This window comes from Pristiophorus japonicus, chromosome 7 (assembly GCF_044704955.1).
Source record: "Pristiophorus japonicus isolate sPriJap1 chromosome 7, sPriJap1.hap1, whole genome shotgun sequence".
Classification (NCBI taxonomy): Eukaryota; Metazoa; Chordata; class Chondrichthyes; family Pristiophoridae; genus Pristiophorus; species Pristiophorus japonicus.
This window is the reverse complement of record NC_091983.1, coordinates 27,177,172-27,194,292: the sequence shown is the minus strand read 5'-3', so window position 1 is coordinate 27,194,292 and position 17,121 is coordinate 27,177,172. Positions and strand designations below refer to the sequence as shown.

The window sequence follows — 17,121 nt, the reverse complement described above, 5'->3', positions numbered from 1 at the left end:
TCACACTGCCACCCAGCTTAGTGTCATCTGCAAACTTGGGGATATTACACTCAATTCCTTCATCTAAATCATTGATGTATATTGCAAATAGCTGGGGTCCCAGCACTGAACCTTGCGGTACCCCACTAGTCACTGCCTGCCATTCTGAAAAGGACCCGTTTATTCCTACTCTCTGCTACCTGTCTGCCAACCAGCTCAAAGTGCGAAGGGTAGCAGCAGTGGGGGGGAAAATAGCCAATAAGAAATAATAATCAAGAAGTGTGTGTGTGTGTGTGAGGCACCTTTACTTTGCTGAGTATAGAAACCACAGGCTGTGTGTGACTACTCAGAGCGAATGCCTTGGCTCCCGAGCCAGAATGAGTTTGGCAGAAGAAAACAGCAAAGAATTCAGAAGTCAAAGAACTTGGTGTTTCTTTTTATTAAGATCGTTACTCAGATATGACAATAAAAAAAACTGTGCTAAAATTGTAGTGTGATTAGTTTTATTGTGGCACAATGCAACATCGACACATGCATATCAGCAGTTGGGAGTAACTGGATAAGGAACACTTATTAAATAAATCTTATTACCAGCTAGTTGACCACAAAACTGATTTATTACATACCTTAAGTACAAACCCAGTAACAAATTTTATGACCGGTATGTTGGGAGATCTCGATATGCATCACAGTGTGTCAATCCATGTACATTTGAACAATCACATCACTACAGTCATGATGCAAAAGTGAAGCAATGCTTTCTGAAAACGCTAATAGTGCTCCGTCTGCAAAAGGAGATGTTTACTGCGCAGAGCATTACCGCAGCAGATCATATCACAGCACAAGTGGAGCACATCGAAACCAAGAGTCCATACCTTCAGAAAAAACGAAACCAAGGCAATACACAATATAATTGGATTTAGTTAGCAGTTAGTATACAGCAGCAATTTTGTTCCATTTATTTATTGGGATTCTATTCATATATACTAAACTATATCCTGCTTTGAAGGTATGCTGTGTGTGTAGAGGCAGTCTATTTTAAAACCAAAATTAAATGTGATTTCTGACTTGTATTAGCAAGAGTAGTTTAAATCAAGGAAGGACTTCATGGTCCCGGTCTGCACATTGCAAATTCTCATGCACGATGACCATTAATCAAAATCACTAGAAAATCAGAGGCATTGCGTTTCCCTACAAATTTCAATAGGCACTTCCAATGGGCAAGGCTCCTTGCTGGGAGCTAGACGTCAGAAAACCATCCCTGCAGTCTAAACCCAAAGCTTTAAGTTGTGGATCAGATCCCGAGAGGAGTGGTGCACTTCTTGCCTCCCCTGGTGGCTCAGCGAGAAAGTGCAGCCTCTGGTATCATACAAACTAGAAAGATGCCAGGATTGATTCCCAGTTTGTGCTATCTCAGTTGGAGCAGAAGCGTAGACACGACAACTGGATCGGATGTATGGAGGGGTGGGGGTATAACTTTAGATTTTGCGCTTCTGTTCTCATTGACAGCTCTTTTGTACCTGTAGATTGTGTAATGGACTTGTGACTTTTACCCATTACTTCCCCTCAGGTTTTGATCAGTCCACAAAAGGACCTCGTCTGGCTTCCTTTTTCAGTTCAGAGAAATAATCTCTACCCTTTACCCAGGGTGAACGGATAGAGGTCTTTAAGATTAGGAAATGGTTTCATAGGGTAGATTTAGAGAAGATGCCTCCACTTGCTGGGGAAACTAAGAAATGAAAGATCTTTCCTCTTTTTTTCCTCCTTAGGGCAGAGAAGGTTAAGGGGAGATTTAATAGAGGTGTTCAAAATCTTGAAAGGTTTTGATAAGAGCAAATAAAGAAAAACAATTTCCAGTGGCAGAAGGGTCAGTAACTCAAGGACACAGATTTATGGTAATTGGCAAAATAACCAGACAGGAGAGGAGGAGAAACTGTTTTATATAGCGAGTTATGATTATTTGAAATGCCTTGCTTGAAAAGGTGGTGCAAGCAGATTCAATAATAAGTTTCAAAGGGGAATTGGATATATACTTGAAAAGGAAACATCGACAGAGCTATGGGGAAAGAGCAGGTGAATGGGACTAATTGGAGAGCTCTTTCAAAGTGCTGGCACAGGTACAATGGGCTGAATCGCCTCCTTCTGTGCTCTATCATTCCATGATGATTGGACTTGCTTTGCATTTCTACATTTCCTGTTGTTATTTCTAATGTAGTTTTTTCCGCCCTCTGTAGAAGAGTGGAGAAAGGTTTGCAGGCGAGGCCCCTTAGTGGACTGTTCAAAACGAGGGGAGAGGAGAGGAGAGAACAGACAACAGTGCACTCCCGGTGATGACAAAATAGAGGCCGTTATGCCTTTAATTCCCCCCTCCTCTCCCACCCAAATAGTCTCCTCACATTCATTATCTATGCTCAAAGTCTTTGGGGGTTGGGGGGGGGGGGGGGGGGCGGCGGCAACAACAGCATCCATGTTCATTTATGTCGTGTTTTTTCGGTGCCTAGCGATTTTTCTGGCGCTGAAGGTTAAGTTTAAAGATTCCACAATGTTGGGGCGCCGGCATCGACTATGTTTGCCGCAGAACATTCTGGTGTACGTTGAAAAGTAGCTTATGCGCCTTTACTTGCCATAAAACCAACTTTCCTCATTAACATTTTTTTTTAAATCCGTGCACAGACACGAGAAACACTGTAGGAAAAAGCCTTACCTGCAGTTAAAGAAATCCGGCTGGCCCGCTACTATCCCCGGCCGAAGGGACTCCCTGGCTATTTTACATCAACTTTATGGAAGTTTAAAAATAAAACATCAACTTTATGGAAGTTGAAAAATAAAACAGATAAAAGAAAACTTACCATTAATGCTCCTCCTTCGCTGCAGATTTTTGTTGTTGCGCATGTGCAGTGATTTTTTTCTGCGCATGCGCGTTGCGCCTATGCGCAATGAGTTGGTCATTTTTTTTTTAGCGCATGTGCTGTGCGTTTTAGGTGCACACTCTTAAGCACCGCCCCACGAGATCGACTCAGGTAGCGCCAGCGCGACATGAAGATTATGTTTGCCAGAAACTTGGGATTTGTTTTCCAGCACAGACGGTCCACGTGTGTTCAGGTCAACGTACGCCATTATTTTTGCTTGGGGAAAATTGGGGCCGATAACTCTTGCGCAGTGATCAGAACTCTGGAGGTTGTTACTTAGAACTCACTCCAATCTACAAATTCTATAGGTGCTGCAGTATTCAGTCTCTAGAAGTCATAACACTCAGACTGGCTGCAAGCAGGTGCAGAGTCCACCATCTGTTTTGTCAATGTGGCAGCAGCATTTGCATCATGCAATGGGAAAAGAGGCCCATCTTGGGGGAAGAAAAATTTCGGGGATATGGGGAAAGAGAAAGGTGAGTGGGACTAATCGGATAGCTCTTTCAAAGAGCCAGCACAGGCATAATGGGCTGAATGGCCTCCTTCTGTGCTGTATTGTTCTGTAATTCTATAACACAAGCCCTCCATTGACTGGAAGGTACAGCTGTGGGTACTGAGAAAATGACATATTCTATAATATGCAGCAGTAAAGATGACAAAATGTCGTAGCAGCAACATCAAGGAAACTATAGGTTGCTACTACGGGGCTGATTTTCTCAATGCACACTCCCAAGCACGGTGGTCTCAGTCACTGGGAGATCATGGACATGCTCGTGATTCCTGTCCATTAAAATTCACATGCCAGGGAGCGTGCATTGAATCGAGCCAGCCCTCATTAAAACAAACTGGAATATTATGGAAATGTACATCAGGCCGATCACTGTACGGAGAAAGATTGGCTAAACCGTGCAGGCAGGACTCTTCATCCAAATGGCCCGAATCTCTACCTTCCTCCTCTTTCGGTCACCAGTTGCGTATTTCTTTTTATTTCAGATTTCCAGTATTTGCATTTTGTCCCTGCTCATCACTACCATGTACCATTGGTCATCTAGAAACAATACATAGAGACCCCCAAATAAACCCTTTACCTGAAGCACAGGTAGGAATTCCGAAGCTGCAATAAGCCCACATTGTAAGCCTATGCACAAGGTTGGTTTTAAAACTACTTGCATCAAATCTCAACCTATATATAAATATATAATATACATATATAATATACATATAATATATATATAATATACAATAGCTTTGTTATAAAGATCTGTCACTAAAAAGAATTTTCAGTAGTGAATGGTACTTCTCGTAGTGTTAATGCTCATGTGGAGCATAAACACTGGTGTGGAGCAGTTAGGCCTGTCCCTGTGCTGTACCTTCCATGTAATTCTATGAAAATGGCAGCCAAATGTTTTATATTTAACCATCTGGACACAAGAGACATCCAGCTTTCCAAATGCACATCTCTTCGATTTTGGCTGAATGGTGAGCGTTATTTTCTTGCAAATGTCTAAACAGAGCATCGAGTGGAATCAAAGAAACGCGCACAGAAGTGGACGACATCTTATGTACTCCAAATAAAAAGAAAGGAAAAATGTGGGGAAAGCATGAGATCAGTCAGCGTGGGCTGGAGAAATTTAAGTTTGCTTTTCAGTGCAACGCATTGGAACTTCACAAAGTGAAACTTATCTTTCTCTCTTAGAACATGATTCACTTGTAGCGCATATCCAGCTTTTCTTATTTTAGATTTGTAACATATGCATGTTTTTAAAAAAAACTGTAAACATTTTTCTTTTAAAGTTTTGGTGCATTAAAACTATTGCAGTCCTTAAAGGGGTAAACGCCACCTTCATTCACATAATCTGAAAATGTAAACTCAGAGGGATACTTTTGTTTAATGAAACTAAAATGGGGAGGAAACCATCTTTCACTGTCTAACATGGAATGTTTAAAATCTACTGTTGGAATTTAAGTTGCGGTACAAATTAAAAATCTGATGGGCATCATAATTTGCTACAAGAATCAACAAATCAAATGAATGTTCCTGCAAACTATTAAATCTGCAGCACTTGTTTGGTCTCAGTTAATAGCCTCTACTCGCACCAGAACACACTGTCCTCAGGAGCCAAGAATCCCATATGTTCTCATCAGGTGAGAATACTGTTCCATAACCAAGCAAAAAATCTGAGCCCCCCCCCAACTCTACTATCTAAAGAACAGAGTATCATCATTACAGATTGTCTTCAGGGGGTTAATATCAAAGCGAGGGAAACTTTCCTCCAGAGACCAAAGGACTTGGATCAAGTTTATGACAGAGGATTGTACAACATCTGTGGGAAATAGTGCCGAATAGGCAAAATGAACTTCCTAAAATGCTCTTATATTTAGAGAAAAATTCACACCGCTTTACAGAACTACAAAGTCTAGGAAAAACATCCGGCACATACATGCTAATACATTACGAGCACTTTTAAGGGGTGGCCCCATGTTCTTGTGAATGGCGGACTAATTAGTTAGTGTTTTTATTTCAGTGTTTTGACCTTGAATACTCCTGGCTAGAAGCAGGATGGAAAAATACGGTACAAAACTTCCTCTGTAGTGACATGAATGAACGACAGCATCACTTTTATTCTCCTGACATCACCGCAGGGGGGTGATTCTGCTCAAGGTGCCTGTTGCCTGGCAGTGCTTCGAACAGCAGGCTTAAAAATCTGAAACTTGATAGGGTGACTGAGAAATAAATACCAGTCCGTGTGATCTCCCGGACTGGTTTCGATCACCGGAGAGGGTGGGAGAGGAATTTTCCACAGTACTTTTCCCTTTATTAGCCCTGGGTTGTTTCTTCCTCTCCCAGAAGATGACATGGCTGTGGGGGGGGGGGGGGGGGGGGTGGAATGTTTAGTCATGATGATCTGTCCATCATGACTATGAGGCAGGCTTGGCGGACCAGCTAGTCTGCTCCTGACTGTCAATCCCGTACGTGCTAATTAGGCTAGGTGTGCAGTTAAAGTTCAGATTGTGTCAAACCCTGCAACTTTATAGTGTCATCCATTAACTGCACTGACTGCAATCGCTTGGGAAATATGGCCAACTGCAGACTGAAAGCAACAAACCTGCCAAAAAGCCTGGACGGGCAAGTTTTAATCAAAGCAACATAAAAATAAAAATCATGCAGTTATGAACTTGCGATCCCGAGAAACATAAAGCAGTAGAATTATGTAATGTTTGCAGCGATCAGATAAAATAACTTCAGATACAAGCCCTTACCTGTTGGACTTAGCATGTGTCATTCAGGACCTGCGATGGAATTTCTTATATATTTGTTAGAAACAATAATTGCAAAGGCAATAATTGCAGTACTGACTTGGCACTCGTGCAAATCTCTTGCTTTGGATAACAAGGTCCATGAAGGAAATTATCCAAATTTTGCATGCACACAATCGACAGACATGATTACATTCAATAGAAAAATGTCTTAAGTTTACAGAGATTTCTGACTACAAACATTAAAATATCAAATGGCGATTTCTTTTTTACACATAAAATATCTAAACAGTACAACCAAATCAAACCATCTGAATATGAAAAAACTACTCCTGGTAGCAAAATATTTTGCTTCAGGCTGTATTCAACACTGAAATATTGCACAATTCATGAGTTAGTTCCATCAATGATAAATCACAAATGTAAAGCACAAATGGCAATGCGTTTGTTACATCTGTTCAAATGATAATAGAATTTCTTAATTCATTACAACTTAAAAAAAAAAATATTTTTTAGTAAATTCTCTAAAGGAAAGTATGACAAGCTCGGTCTGGTGATTCTTGGTACCGGTAATCGGACTACTCTCTCACTTGAAGGACGTGCTTTCATGTATCAATCACATTGCATTCATTACTGCTTTCCTTTCAGATAATGCGGTAGATCTGGCCGGATTCAGAAATGTAGCACAACTTGAGCACATTGATTTTCGGATAGCAGGTGACTAAATTGTAAACAAATCTAAAATCTCAGAACCAATCCACACAAAGCCGCAGCAATCAGACAAGCCAATGATCATTGCATTCACAGCAAGGCACGGCTCTCCTTTTAAACTATCACCACCCTCAACCAAATTCGGACCGAGTAATTTTCCAAAGCCTCCGCACTAGCAGAGCTCTGGGTTAGCCAAGTACTGCAGTGTCCATAATTATAACCTACCACTGAAGTGCCAGAATATCTAAATTAAAAACCCTTACTGATCTGAACAGTTGTACAGCTGGTATACGTGGACTCTGTAATGGAATGGAACGGCTAGAGTTTCCCACAGCGCCCAATGAGGCTTCTGCTCTTCTTGGTCCTCTGCTTGTTTGGCCTAAGACTGATAACCTCTCCGCCATTTATCGTGCTGGAATTCTGGCCACAGTGACTTCCGCCAGCCGTGTTAAATACTCCTGGGAGAAGAGAGGCATTTCAGTGATTTGATGCAATACACGTTAAATCTAGTCATTACTAACTGCATTGTACGACAGTTCTCACTGTTAGTTCACGTCGAAGGAGGAAGCCGTTTTTAATTAACCAGGTACAAAATTAACGTTTACTGCTGAAGAATGATCGCTCTAGAAATTATTCCTCTCCTTCACTGACCCTCTGCCTTTGTCTCAAAGTTATTCTAAAACTCTGTGTGCAACTGCAACTTCAGTTGTATTTTTTTTTTAAATAACTTGTGCAACTTGGGAATCAACACAATTAATCGTTTGTCAGCTCCCCAAGAGAAATTGGATGGAATTTCCTCAAACGTTAATTGTTATTACTGGCAGAAACATAGAAATTTACAGCGCAGGAGGCGGCCATTTCGGCCCATCGTGTCTGCGCCGGCCGACAGAGCTGCACGGCCCTTGGTCAGCAGCCCTAAATGCCTAGCTCCAATGCATTTACTGCCTCTCATAACTTCCCCCCTCCACCCCCCAAAAGAATCTCTGGTTTGGCAATGGGAGCAAAATGCTGACCTTGACACACAAACTCCCTAAAGCAGAAAGTGCCAGCAGGTGCCTCGAATCACCCGATAGTATCACTGACCCGATTACAACCAATGCATCCATTATTTCTGCAGCCACCTCATTTAAGACCCTAGAATGCAGGCTTTCAGTTCCAGGGAAAGACTTGTCCACTGTTAGTCCCATTACTTTGCCTAGTACTTTTTCTCCAGTGATAATGATTGTTTTAAGTCCCCCTCGCAGCCCCCCCCCACCCTGCGAATAGCCCCTTGATTATCCATTATTGGGATGTTTTTAGTGCCTTCTACTGTGAAGACCGATACAAAATATTTGTTCAAAGTCTCCGCTATTTCTCTGTTTCCCTTAATCTTCCTGCTTCTACTCCTTGTTGATGGAGCAGGAAAGGCAGCTTAGTTTATATTAAATAAGAACATAGGAACAGGAGTCGGCCATTCAGCCCCTCGACCTTCTCCTGCCATTCAATTAGATCAAAGCTGAATGTATCTTAACTCCATCTACCTGCCTTGGTTCCGTAACCCTGAATACATTTGCCTAAAAAAAATCTATCAATATCAGTGTTGACATTTTCTAGGTGACCTAGAGTTGGAGGATTTGGCTGTGGAGGGATGAGGATTGATATTGTGTCAGCTGTGGCTCAGTGGGTAACACTCTCGCCTGTGTCAGAAGATTGTGAGTTCAAGTCCCATTCTTACAGACTTGAGCTGACACTCCCAGTGCAGTACTGAGGGAGGCGCCTTCTTTCAGAGATGTTAAAGTGATTTGCTGTCTCAGGTAGAAGTAAAAAGAACACATAACAGAATTTTGAGTAGGAGGAGGCGAGTCCTCCCCAGGGTACTGGCCAATATTTATCCCTCAATCAACATCACTAAACTACAGATCACCTGGTCATTATCACATTGCTGCTTGTGGGAGCTTGCTGTGTGCAAATTGGCTGCTGTGTTTCTGACATTACATCAGTGACTGCACTTCAAAAATACTTCACTGCCTGCAAAGCACTTTGGGATGTTTTGAGGTCATGAAAGGCACTATATAGTTTAAATTATTTCTATTGTTTGAGGTGAATCATTCAGATCTGGCAGTGAACAACCAGGCAACTAACTGCAGAGGTGGGGGTTGTACCAGGGTAACATTGGAGACGAGAACTAGAGGGCATGATCTTAGAATAAGGGGCCGCCCATTTAAAACAGAGATGGGGAGAAATTTCTTCTCTCAGAGGGTTGTAAATCTGTGGAATTTGCTGCCTCAAGAGCTGTGGAAGCTGGGACATTGAATAAATTTAAGACAGAAATACACAGTTTCCTAAACGATAAGGGAATAAGGGGAGTGGGCAGGGAGGTGCAGCTGAGTCCATGATCAGATCAGCTATGATCTTATTGAATGGCGGAGCAGACTCGAGGGACAGTATGGCCCACCCCTGTTCCTATTTCTTATGTTCTTATGCGTGACTGAGGTATTTGGAAGGGATGAGGGCATCAACGGCAGAGGCATTGGAGCTGTTGAGGAAGTCAACAAATGCAATCGTGTCATGGTGCAGAGAGGACCGAGAGAGAGGAAGCTGTGGGTTAGATATTTCCTGGGGTAGAGCGTTTTCAGAAGGGTTGCCCACAAAAAAACTGGTTGGTTTTGTATAGGACCCTTACAATCAACAGCGAGAGCAGACTTTCATTCCTCGATTTGAATTGAAGTTCCAGATGGAAGGTTATAGTCTAACCTACTGCAGCACCCGGTCTCAGATAGTTCCTTTTTAAACACTGAAACCCTTCGACAGCTCAGATCAATACGGCACTTGAGATTGTCAGAAACTTTTAAAATATCACAACTCAGATATTTTTGTACAAGCTAATGAGGCACAAGGTACCTATGCGGTTGCTTGTCGTGTGCACTTGTTCCTGTTCTTCAGTGGTTTGCTGTTTGAGTCGCTGAAGGTACTTATCAGCCAGATATTTGAAAACTGTGGAGACAAAATAAACTTGAACTTGGATCTTCTGTCTACGTTTTCTAACGTCATTATTTTATACACTGTATCTAACTTGACGGAGACTATTTTGTTGCAAACCCCTTCTAGAGATACTGAAACAATGATTTATTTTGACTGTGTGGAAAAACGTCATATTAATGCATCCAAAAACTGCAAAAGCATTCTGAAAGAAATGATGTTTCTTATTGAAATTTGCACAGTGCACTTATTAGTGCAAAATTCATGTTTTTTAATTTTTCCGATCAATATACGCACTTAACCCAAAAGTATTAAACACAATATAAATGTGAATATAGTTGCACAATAAATCACCTGGTATGTAACCAGGTACAAAATGCTTGATATATGCCGTAAAATGCAGCATTTTGCGATTTATTTTCAAGCAGTAGAATTAGCACACCGTCCTTTCCTCTAGCTGTCTCAGGCAGGATCAGACACTGGACAATCCAGCCATAGCCAACAAGATCCAAGGAGCACTCATGTTGGGCTTCTACAAAGCCCATGTTTCCAAGCTGAAGTTACTGCTACTCAAACTCCTCAATCGTGTTGTGATCTCCCAGACCTATTCAATGCAGCTCCAGCTATACTGATGCATAATGCTAAAGACCCCCAATGTATATATTCCCAGATCAGAAATAGCGAGCATGAAAATACTGGCTGGGATTCTGCCCTCCAGTGGTCCCCCAAAAACTTGATAGCATCCAACAGCCACAACTCCCCATTCCCCATCCAACAAAGGAGCAGATATGGCCACCCTTAGTACTCCCCTCTCTCCGATCTTCCAGGTGATGCACAGCCACCACCGACCTAGTTATCAGGACCCAGCACCAAGGTCATCCAAAACAGCCAATTCTCCCCATGAAAGCTTCAATGAATCTCCATAAGTAGCAAGTAAGAGAGCTGCAACACCACACACCATCCATCCAAAAACAACATTGGAAGGACCGCATACCCTCAGTCCCAGTGCCGTTATCAAGCTGTCTCGAGACCTGTAATGCATACGATCCAAATAGGCTCATCTCTGTAATTAAATCAAATGTTACTAACACATTAGTGGTATTTATATTAAATGTTACTAACAAAGTAAGGGGTGCGATAGTGGGTCTAATTGGATCACTCTTTCAAAAAGCCGGCATATGCACGATGGGCCGAATGCCCTCCTTTTGTGCTGTATGATTTAATGCTGCTGCAAATACTATGTAAATAAAATGTAAAATGACCTTTTCTTTTCTAAAATTGTTTTGGAACAAATTTCTAGGAATGAAGACTAAAGGAATAAGCACTGATTATTAAATAAACATAGGTTACATGGTTAAATACTGTATGGGTTTCAATTTTGCTGGTCCTATGGAAATATAATCTGAGATTGCACCAATCAGGGTACAACATAGATTGCCTCTTCAAGGAAGGATGGTAGGTTTCCTTCCCTGAAAGACATTCGTGAACCAGTTGGATTTGTTTTCCTATGAAATGAGAACCCAACAGATTCATGGTCATTTTTATTGATAATAGCTTTTTATTTCCTGATTTTGTTTTAATTGGATTCAAATTTTCAAACTGCCACGGTGGGATTTGAACTCATGGTCTCAGAGTTATTAGTCCGGGCCTCTGGAATACTAGTCCAGTAACACAGCCACTACTCCAGTGTTGTCCAAATTTCTATGAGGTAATCTATAATTAACGTAAGCCAATTGTGGTACAGGTCCAATGTTATCAAGGCAAAGTTTTCAATTGCAAAAACAAATACTAAAATAATGAGAAAATGCAAGATTGGACAGAAAAGATCCACTATGTACACTCACCTTCATTCACATTAAGATCCTCCTTCACAGAAGCCCGATAAAACCTTAGCTTCAGTTTTTTAGCTAGACCCTCTGCCTCTTCACTACATTTCAAAACAGAAGAAAAACACAGACATTAGCACTCTGTTTTTTTTGAAGATGTACTTTAGCACTGCTGAGGTTGCTGATGTCAGGAAACACTTCTTCACACAAAGGGTAGTGGGAATCTGGAACTGTTCCCTAAACAGCTGCTGAGGCTGGGGGTCAATTGAAAATGTCAAAACTGAGATTAGTAGAATTATGTTTGGCAAGGGTTGTGGAACCAAGGTGGGTCAATGGAGTTAAGACACAGGTCAGCCATGATCTAATTGAATGGTGGAAAAGACTTGAGGGGCTGAATGGCCTCCTCCTGTTCCTATGTTGGTGTCCTGTTGTTACTTGCTCTCCCCCCTTCGGCTTATCCTAGATAAGACAAATTCTATCCAAATAGTTCATAAAAATGAGCTTTTCAGAGTGCAAATCTTTGTCTCCATTGTCTAAAACTCTGCAATCCCATTCTCTTTCTGGTCAATGGTGAGCTTTGGTTCTTTTCACATAACGTACTGAGCTATCCCTTCTGTCCCCCCTCCTGATTCTTGGACTTGGATTTTAACCATTCAATGTCAATTAATCTCAAGTCTCTCTCTCGCTCAGCGAGTATTTGCGAAAATGAGCTACAAGCAAGAATGGAATTGTCAAAGAGTGAATCTTCTTTATTTGGCTTGTGTAGCAAATGGCTTAAACCAAAACTTTCTACTGCTTGCTGGATCCAAAATACCTTTCTATAATAAAGGCAACATGTTACAAATCATGATCATGACTCCCAACTTCTACCATTATAACCTTTCCAATTTTACAACTGCAAGCAGCTTTGTCTCATAAATTTCAGTCTCCTTTTCTGCATCAGTGAAGTTGAACAGAGACTCCCTCCTTGAGGGACTAGGTTATGCTGCATTTATACTTTTAACTGTGGCAGTGGTGCAGAGCAAAACCATCACAGTATAAGAAGCCCAGCTTATGCATTAACAATATTCACCCAGTGCCTAGCAACGCTCTTGGTCTACACGCAAATTATCCCAGTTGACATTACCTGTAGTTCTACAGTATTGCGTTTTTCCATTCACCTTTCGAATCTCTCTCTTTTCCCCTCCGCCATACCACTGACCTCAGGTTACAGATTAAGAACTCTGCAGAATGTCCTCATGGCATTTTGTATCCGAAATCTTTGCGCTCCTCCAATTCAAACCTCTTGCAGATCACTGATTTTCTTCGTTCCATTATTGGCGGCCGTGACTTCAGCTGCGGAATTTCCTCCCTAAACCTCATCTGTCCTCCTTTAAGATGCTGCTTAAAACCTGCCTCTTTAATAAAGCTTTTGGCCACCTGTCCGAACATCCCTTTATGTGCTCGATGTAAAATTTTGTTTGAAAGTGCTCCAATGAAGCGCCTTAGGATGTTTAACTACATTAAATGCGCTTATATAAATGCAAACTGTTATTGTATATATTTAAGTGTAACCAACAATTTACAACACCAGTCAATTTAAATTGAATAAAACTATTATCTGTGAGAGCGAAAGTCCGTATTACCCGAATACCTCGTTATTCTTTCGGCGTAGTCTGTGAGACCAGCACATGATGGGTTAAAAGTTAAAACAGCTTTTTGCTGAGCATGGGTTGCAAATTGGCCAGGAGGATTTTGGGGAAGGATGTCTTCAGGGGATAGACAATAATAGGATGTGTAAGAGTCATTCAGCTATATCTGTTTAGGGAAGGGACAGTTTTATTGCGGCAATAAAGCAATTGGAAGAGTTGAGTTCCTGGTTGTTTAGTTTATGTTGTTATTCTGTTGCCATTTGTATGTATCTTTGATGCACCATGATTTATTGGTAGCATGCATGGAATGTAGTGATCAAAGGTGAAAATTAGTACAAGAAGTGTGAGGGAACAGAAGGAGCTCACACTGGAATCGGATGGTGTGTGTCTCAAAAACAGCTTTTGCTCACACTGGTTTTGTGAAGTGTGTGTCTCAGCAGCTCTCATACTGGTTTTGTGTAGTATGAAAAGACTTGTTCACTCATATTTGTTGTGGATAGTATGAGGTTTCAATAAAGACCTGATCCTGCATTACTACAAATGAGTGTGTGTGTTATCTGCCGTTTAAAGCAACGAAACAAAAAAAAAGAAAGCAGCCCAACATTATCCGCATACTTTTTAAGTACAGTTTCATCCAGGAGGTCTATTTTGTTCTGTACCAGGACCGTAGGGATATCTCCGACTTCAGCCTCGACTTTCTCCTTCCAGCTTGGGATAGCCTCAAAAGACTCTCTATCAGTGGTGGAGAATACCAGCACACATGCCTGAGCACCTGTGATAAAATACCAAAACCATCACATTAGATTTGCGACTGATCTTTGATGAATATTGCAACGTATAACTGCAGCAATTTGAATTCTGTCCCATTGAAATTTAAAAAAAGAATTTGTTCATGGGAATGTGGGCATTGCTGCCAAGGCCAGTATTTATTGCCCTAATTGCCCTTGGTGGTGAGCCGCCTTCTTGAACCACTGCAGTCCGTGTGGTGAAGGTACAAACCTTCACCAATATATATTTGCACAATACTTGAAGAATTGCATTGCATCACCAAAGCAATCATCACCTTGGGCCATGAGAATAATACTTGGTGAAAGTATGTGAACTGCTCCAGATTCCTTAAAGGAATCCTCCACACATTGGTACGGGAAAAGTTCACTGCACAACTAGAAGCAGCACCACCTTTTTCCTTGAACGTCTTGCTTGGTAACAGTGCAACATTCTAGAGCACAATTTACTAACCTCAGCTTAGTATTGGGTTTGCAAACATTTAATAGAGGAACAGGAAGAACTCACTAGATTGCTCCACAAAGTCAAGTCTGTATATTATATCAACTAAGTGGCATTCCTTTCAATGGCAGGGATGAGAGATGGCAGATTTAAAGCACCCATTTGCTTAAATAAGTGAAAGCAGTTTTCAGAGATTGATGTTGTACTTAAAACTGCTATTTTTCCAGCTCTTGCAATGTTTTCGCACATATTATTGAATCTACCCTGTATTTAGTATGCAATGGATCGATTGTTAGGCCCTCATCTGCTGCACTAACAGAATGGCCGAATGACCTACTCCTGTTCCTATTTGTTATGATACATTGTCGAACTGTCTGTGCCAGTTATGGGCAATACACTATTTCCCCCTATAAAAGCACAAGTTATAACAGGTCCTTTTATGTGAAAAAGATTATTCAGTCAAAAAGCATTTTTACAAAAGTTATTTTTACCCAGAATTCTATAACAGATATAAATACTCGAGTTAAAACACAGACCAGATGAGAATGCTAACCGGCAGCATCCTCTTACAAAAGTATCTTATGAAGACTAACTAGACTCACCTCTATAGTATGCTTTCGTTATGGCATCAAACTCCTCTTGGCCTGCTGTATCCCATAACATTAATCTGACATCCTCGTCATTAACTCTGAAAGATAAATGGGATACTTGAGATGGAATCATTTGTCTTTGAAACCCTGAAATTAGCTTGTGATTGCTGTCCATGCGGAACATTTAATGGAACATTTATTTAGTCTAACCGTGTTTAATTACAGACAGCTCACCACATCCAACCAGCTCTGATCTCAAGACCGCAGCTGTTTGGCATCAACAAGAACAATCACCACATCACAGACTCAGGCTGGTATTTTATGACTGTCTTCTATAGTTTGCCTCAACATTAGGCACTAATTTGCTTGTTTATTACAGTGGCTGATTTCAAAGGCTAATAGATTGAGAAACTTTGTGCTTAATCAGGATCAAAGTAATTGCCAATAAAAGGAACATATCTATTCAATTAGTAGCTGATGCTTTATTATAGGGCTGTTTATGAAATGCAATTTGTTCTCCTCAGCCATTTTATTGCAAGATCTCTTCGCACAATTACTCTTTAGCTCAGAGGGTAGGGAGAAATAAATTTGCTGCCAGCTACTGGTAGATATGCAAGGGTAATCCAAGTGAATAATCCTTCAACTGTCCCTCTAGTAATCCAGGTGAGGGATCTCCTTATTTGAGGAATACATATACCTTCTCTCCACAACATATCTTGTTGAAACGCCAACATGTAGCAGTACCATTATTACCACGTGAAGATTTTACTACCCTTCCCAGCTTGGTTAGTGAGGAGCACTCTCGGTCTTTGAACCAGAAGATGATGGGTTGAAGCCATGCTACAGGGGCTAGAGCCACCTAAGCAAGGCTGACAATTCAGCGTAGTGCCGAAGGATTGCTGCACTGTCAGATGTGCCATCTTTCAGGTCAGGTACTAAAACACTTCGGCCCAGGTCGAGTTCAAAACAAGTACAGTGGTACTGATCAAAGAGCAAGGAGTTCTCCAGGTGCCCTAGGCAGTTGTTCTTCTTCAACTTACACCAGCTAAAATAATTAAACTAGTTGAGCATTCCATTTGCTGCTGTGGGATCTTGCTGTGCTTACATTGTTGCTGCATTTCCTCACACAACAACTTCAATAGTAATTCAGGAAGTGAGAAGCACTTTGGGAAGTTCAGAGGAATATAAATGGAAGCCATTTAAAAAAAAAAATGAACTTGTGCAAGTTTATTTTTAAAACTACTTTTGGTGCATTTTTGGGAAGCTCAGAGAGATTTGTATGTCAGTCTATGGGGCAGATGTTGTTTCAGTTTTACTACCCGAGTCAACTCAAAAGAATTTAAAAATCAGTTACATCACATATGGAGATCGGGTGGGAAAGTGGAGTTGAGGTCGAAGATCAACCATGATCTTATTGAATGTGGAGTGGGGTTGAGGAGCTGTATGGCCTACTCCTGCTCCTAATTCTGATGTTCTTATCATAGGCCACAGATTATAGAGTTGTGTTCCTCTGTCCCAATAAACTGTTTTAATCCCAAACTCACCAGTATGCTCTCTTCTGCACCACTGTGAAATTCACATCAAACACCCAGATAATTCCTCCCTTCTTTCCAAAGAAATGTTCTCCCCTTCGCTACCCTCTGCCTTCCTGAGATTTCCTGGAGAGAGAATGTTAACTTCCTGCCAATGTGTTGCCATATCTATATTGTGGGCCAGCATCCATCAGGAACTGAGTCGAGACTTGCTGAAATAATTGCAGATAGGATTGTCTTACAAGTGGCAGAAAGAGGAAACTCATGTCCTTTTAGTCTGAATTTAAATCGAGAAATCCAAGGAAAACAAAATACAGAGTCAACCGACTCCAAAATTCACCTTTCTTAGCTTTTACATTTTTCCCCCTGCTTTCCTGAGCAACTTACTCCCCTTCCCTATACTATTATCTCCTGAAATTGCTCCCTTCTTTCCAGCGGCATTTTCTCCTCTTTCCTGCACCCTCCTGGGTGGGTTGTGGGTCACCCTCCAGTATCTGGGC

General features: G+C 41.3%; 1 protein-coding gene across 2 annotated transcripts in view; it reads right to left on the bottom strand.

Moving 5' to 3' along the window:
- Positions 1 to 413: 413 nt before the first annotated feature.
- The window catches only part of rab23 (RAB23, member RAS oncogene family), a 42,143-nt gene continuing 25,435 nt past the window's right edge, over positions 414 to 17,121 (bottom strand). For both annotated transcript variants that reach the window (XM_070884871.1, XM_070884872.1), the window contains exons 3-7: positions 15,102 to 15,187; positions 13,888 to 14,044; positions 11,660 to 11,742; positions 9,738 to 9,830; positions 414 to 7,315 (exon numbers count right to left, since the gene is read on the bottom strand). In XM_070884871.1, the coding sequence (XP_070740972.1) occupies positions 7,176 to 7,315; positions 9,738 to 9,830; positions 11,660 to 11,742; positions 13,888 to 14,044; positions 15,102 to 15,187 (559 nt within the window). In that variant the 3' untranslated portion in view covers positions 414 to 7,175. The remainder of the gene's footprint in view (positions 7,316 to 9,737; positions 9,831 to 11,659; positions 11,743 to 13,887; positions 14,045 to 15,101; positions 15,188 to 17,121) is intronic.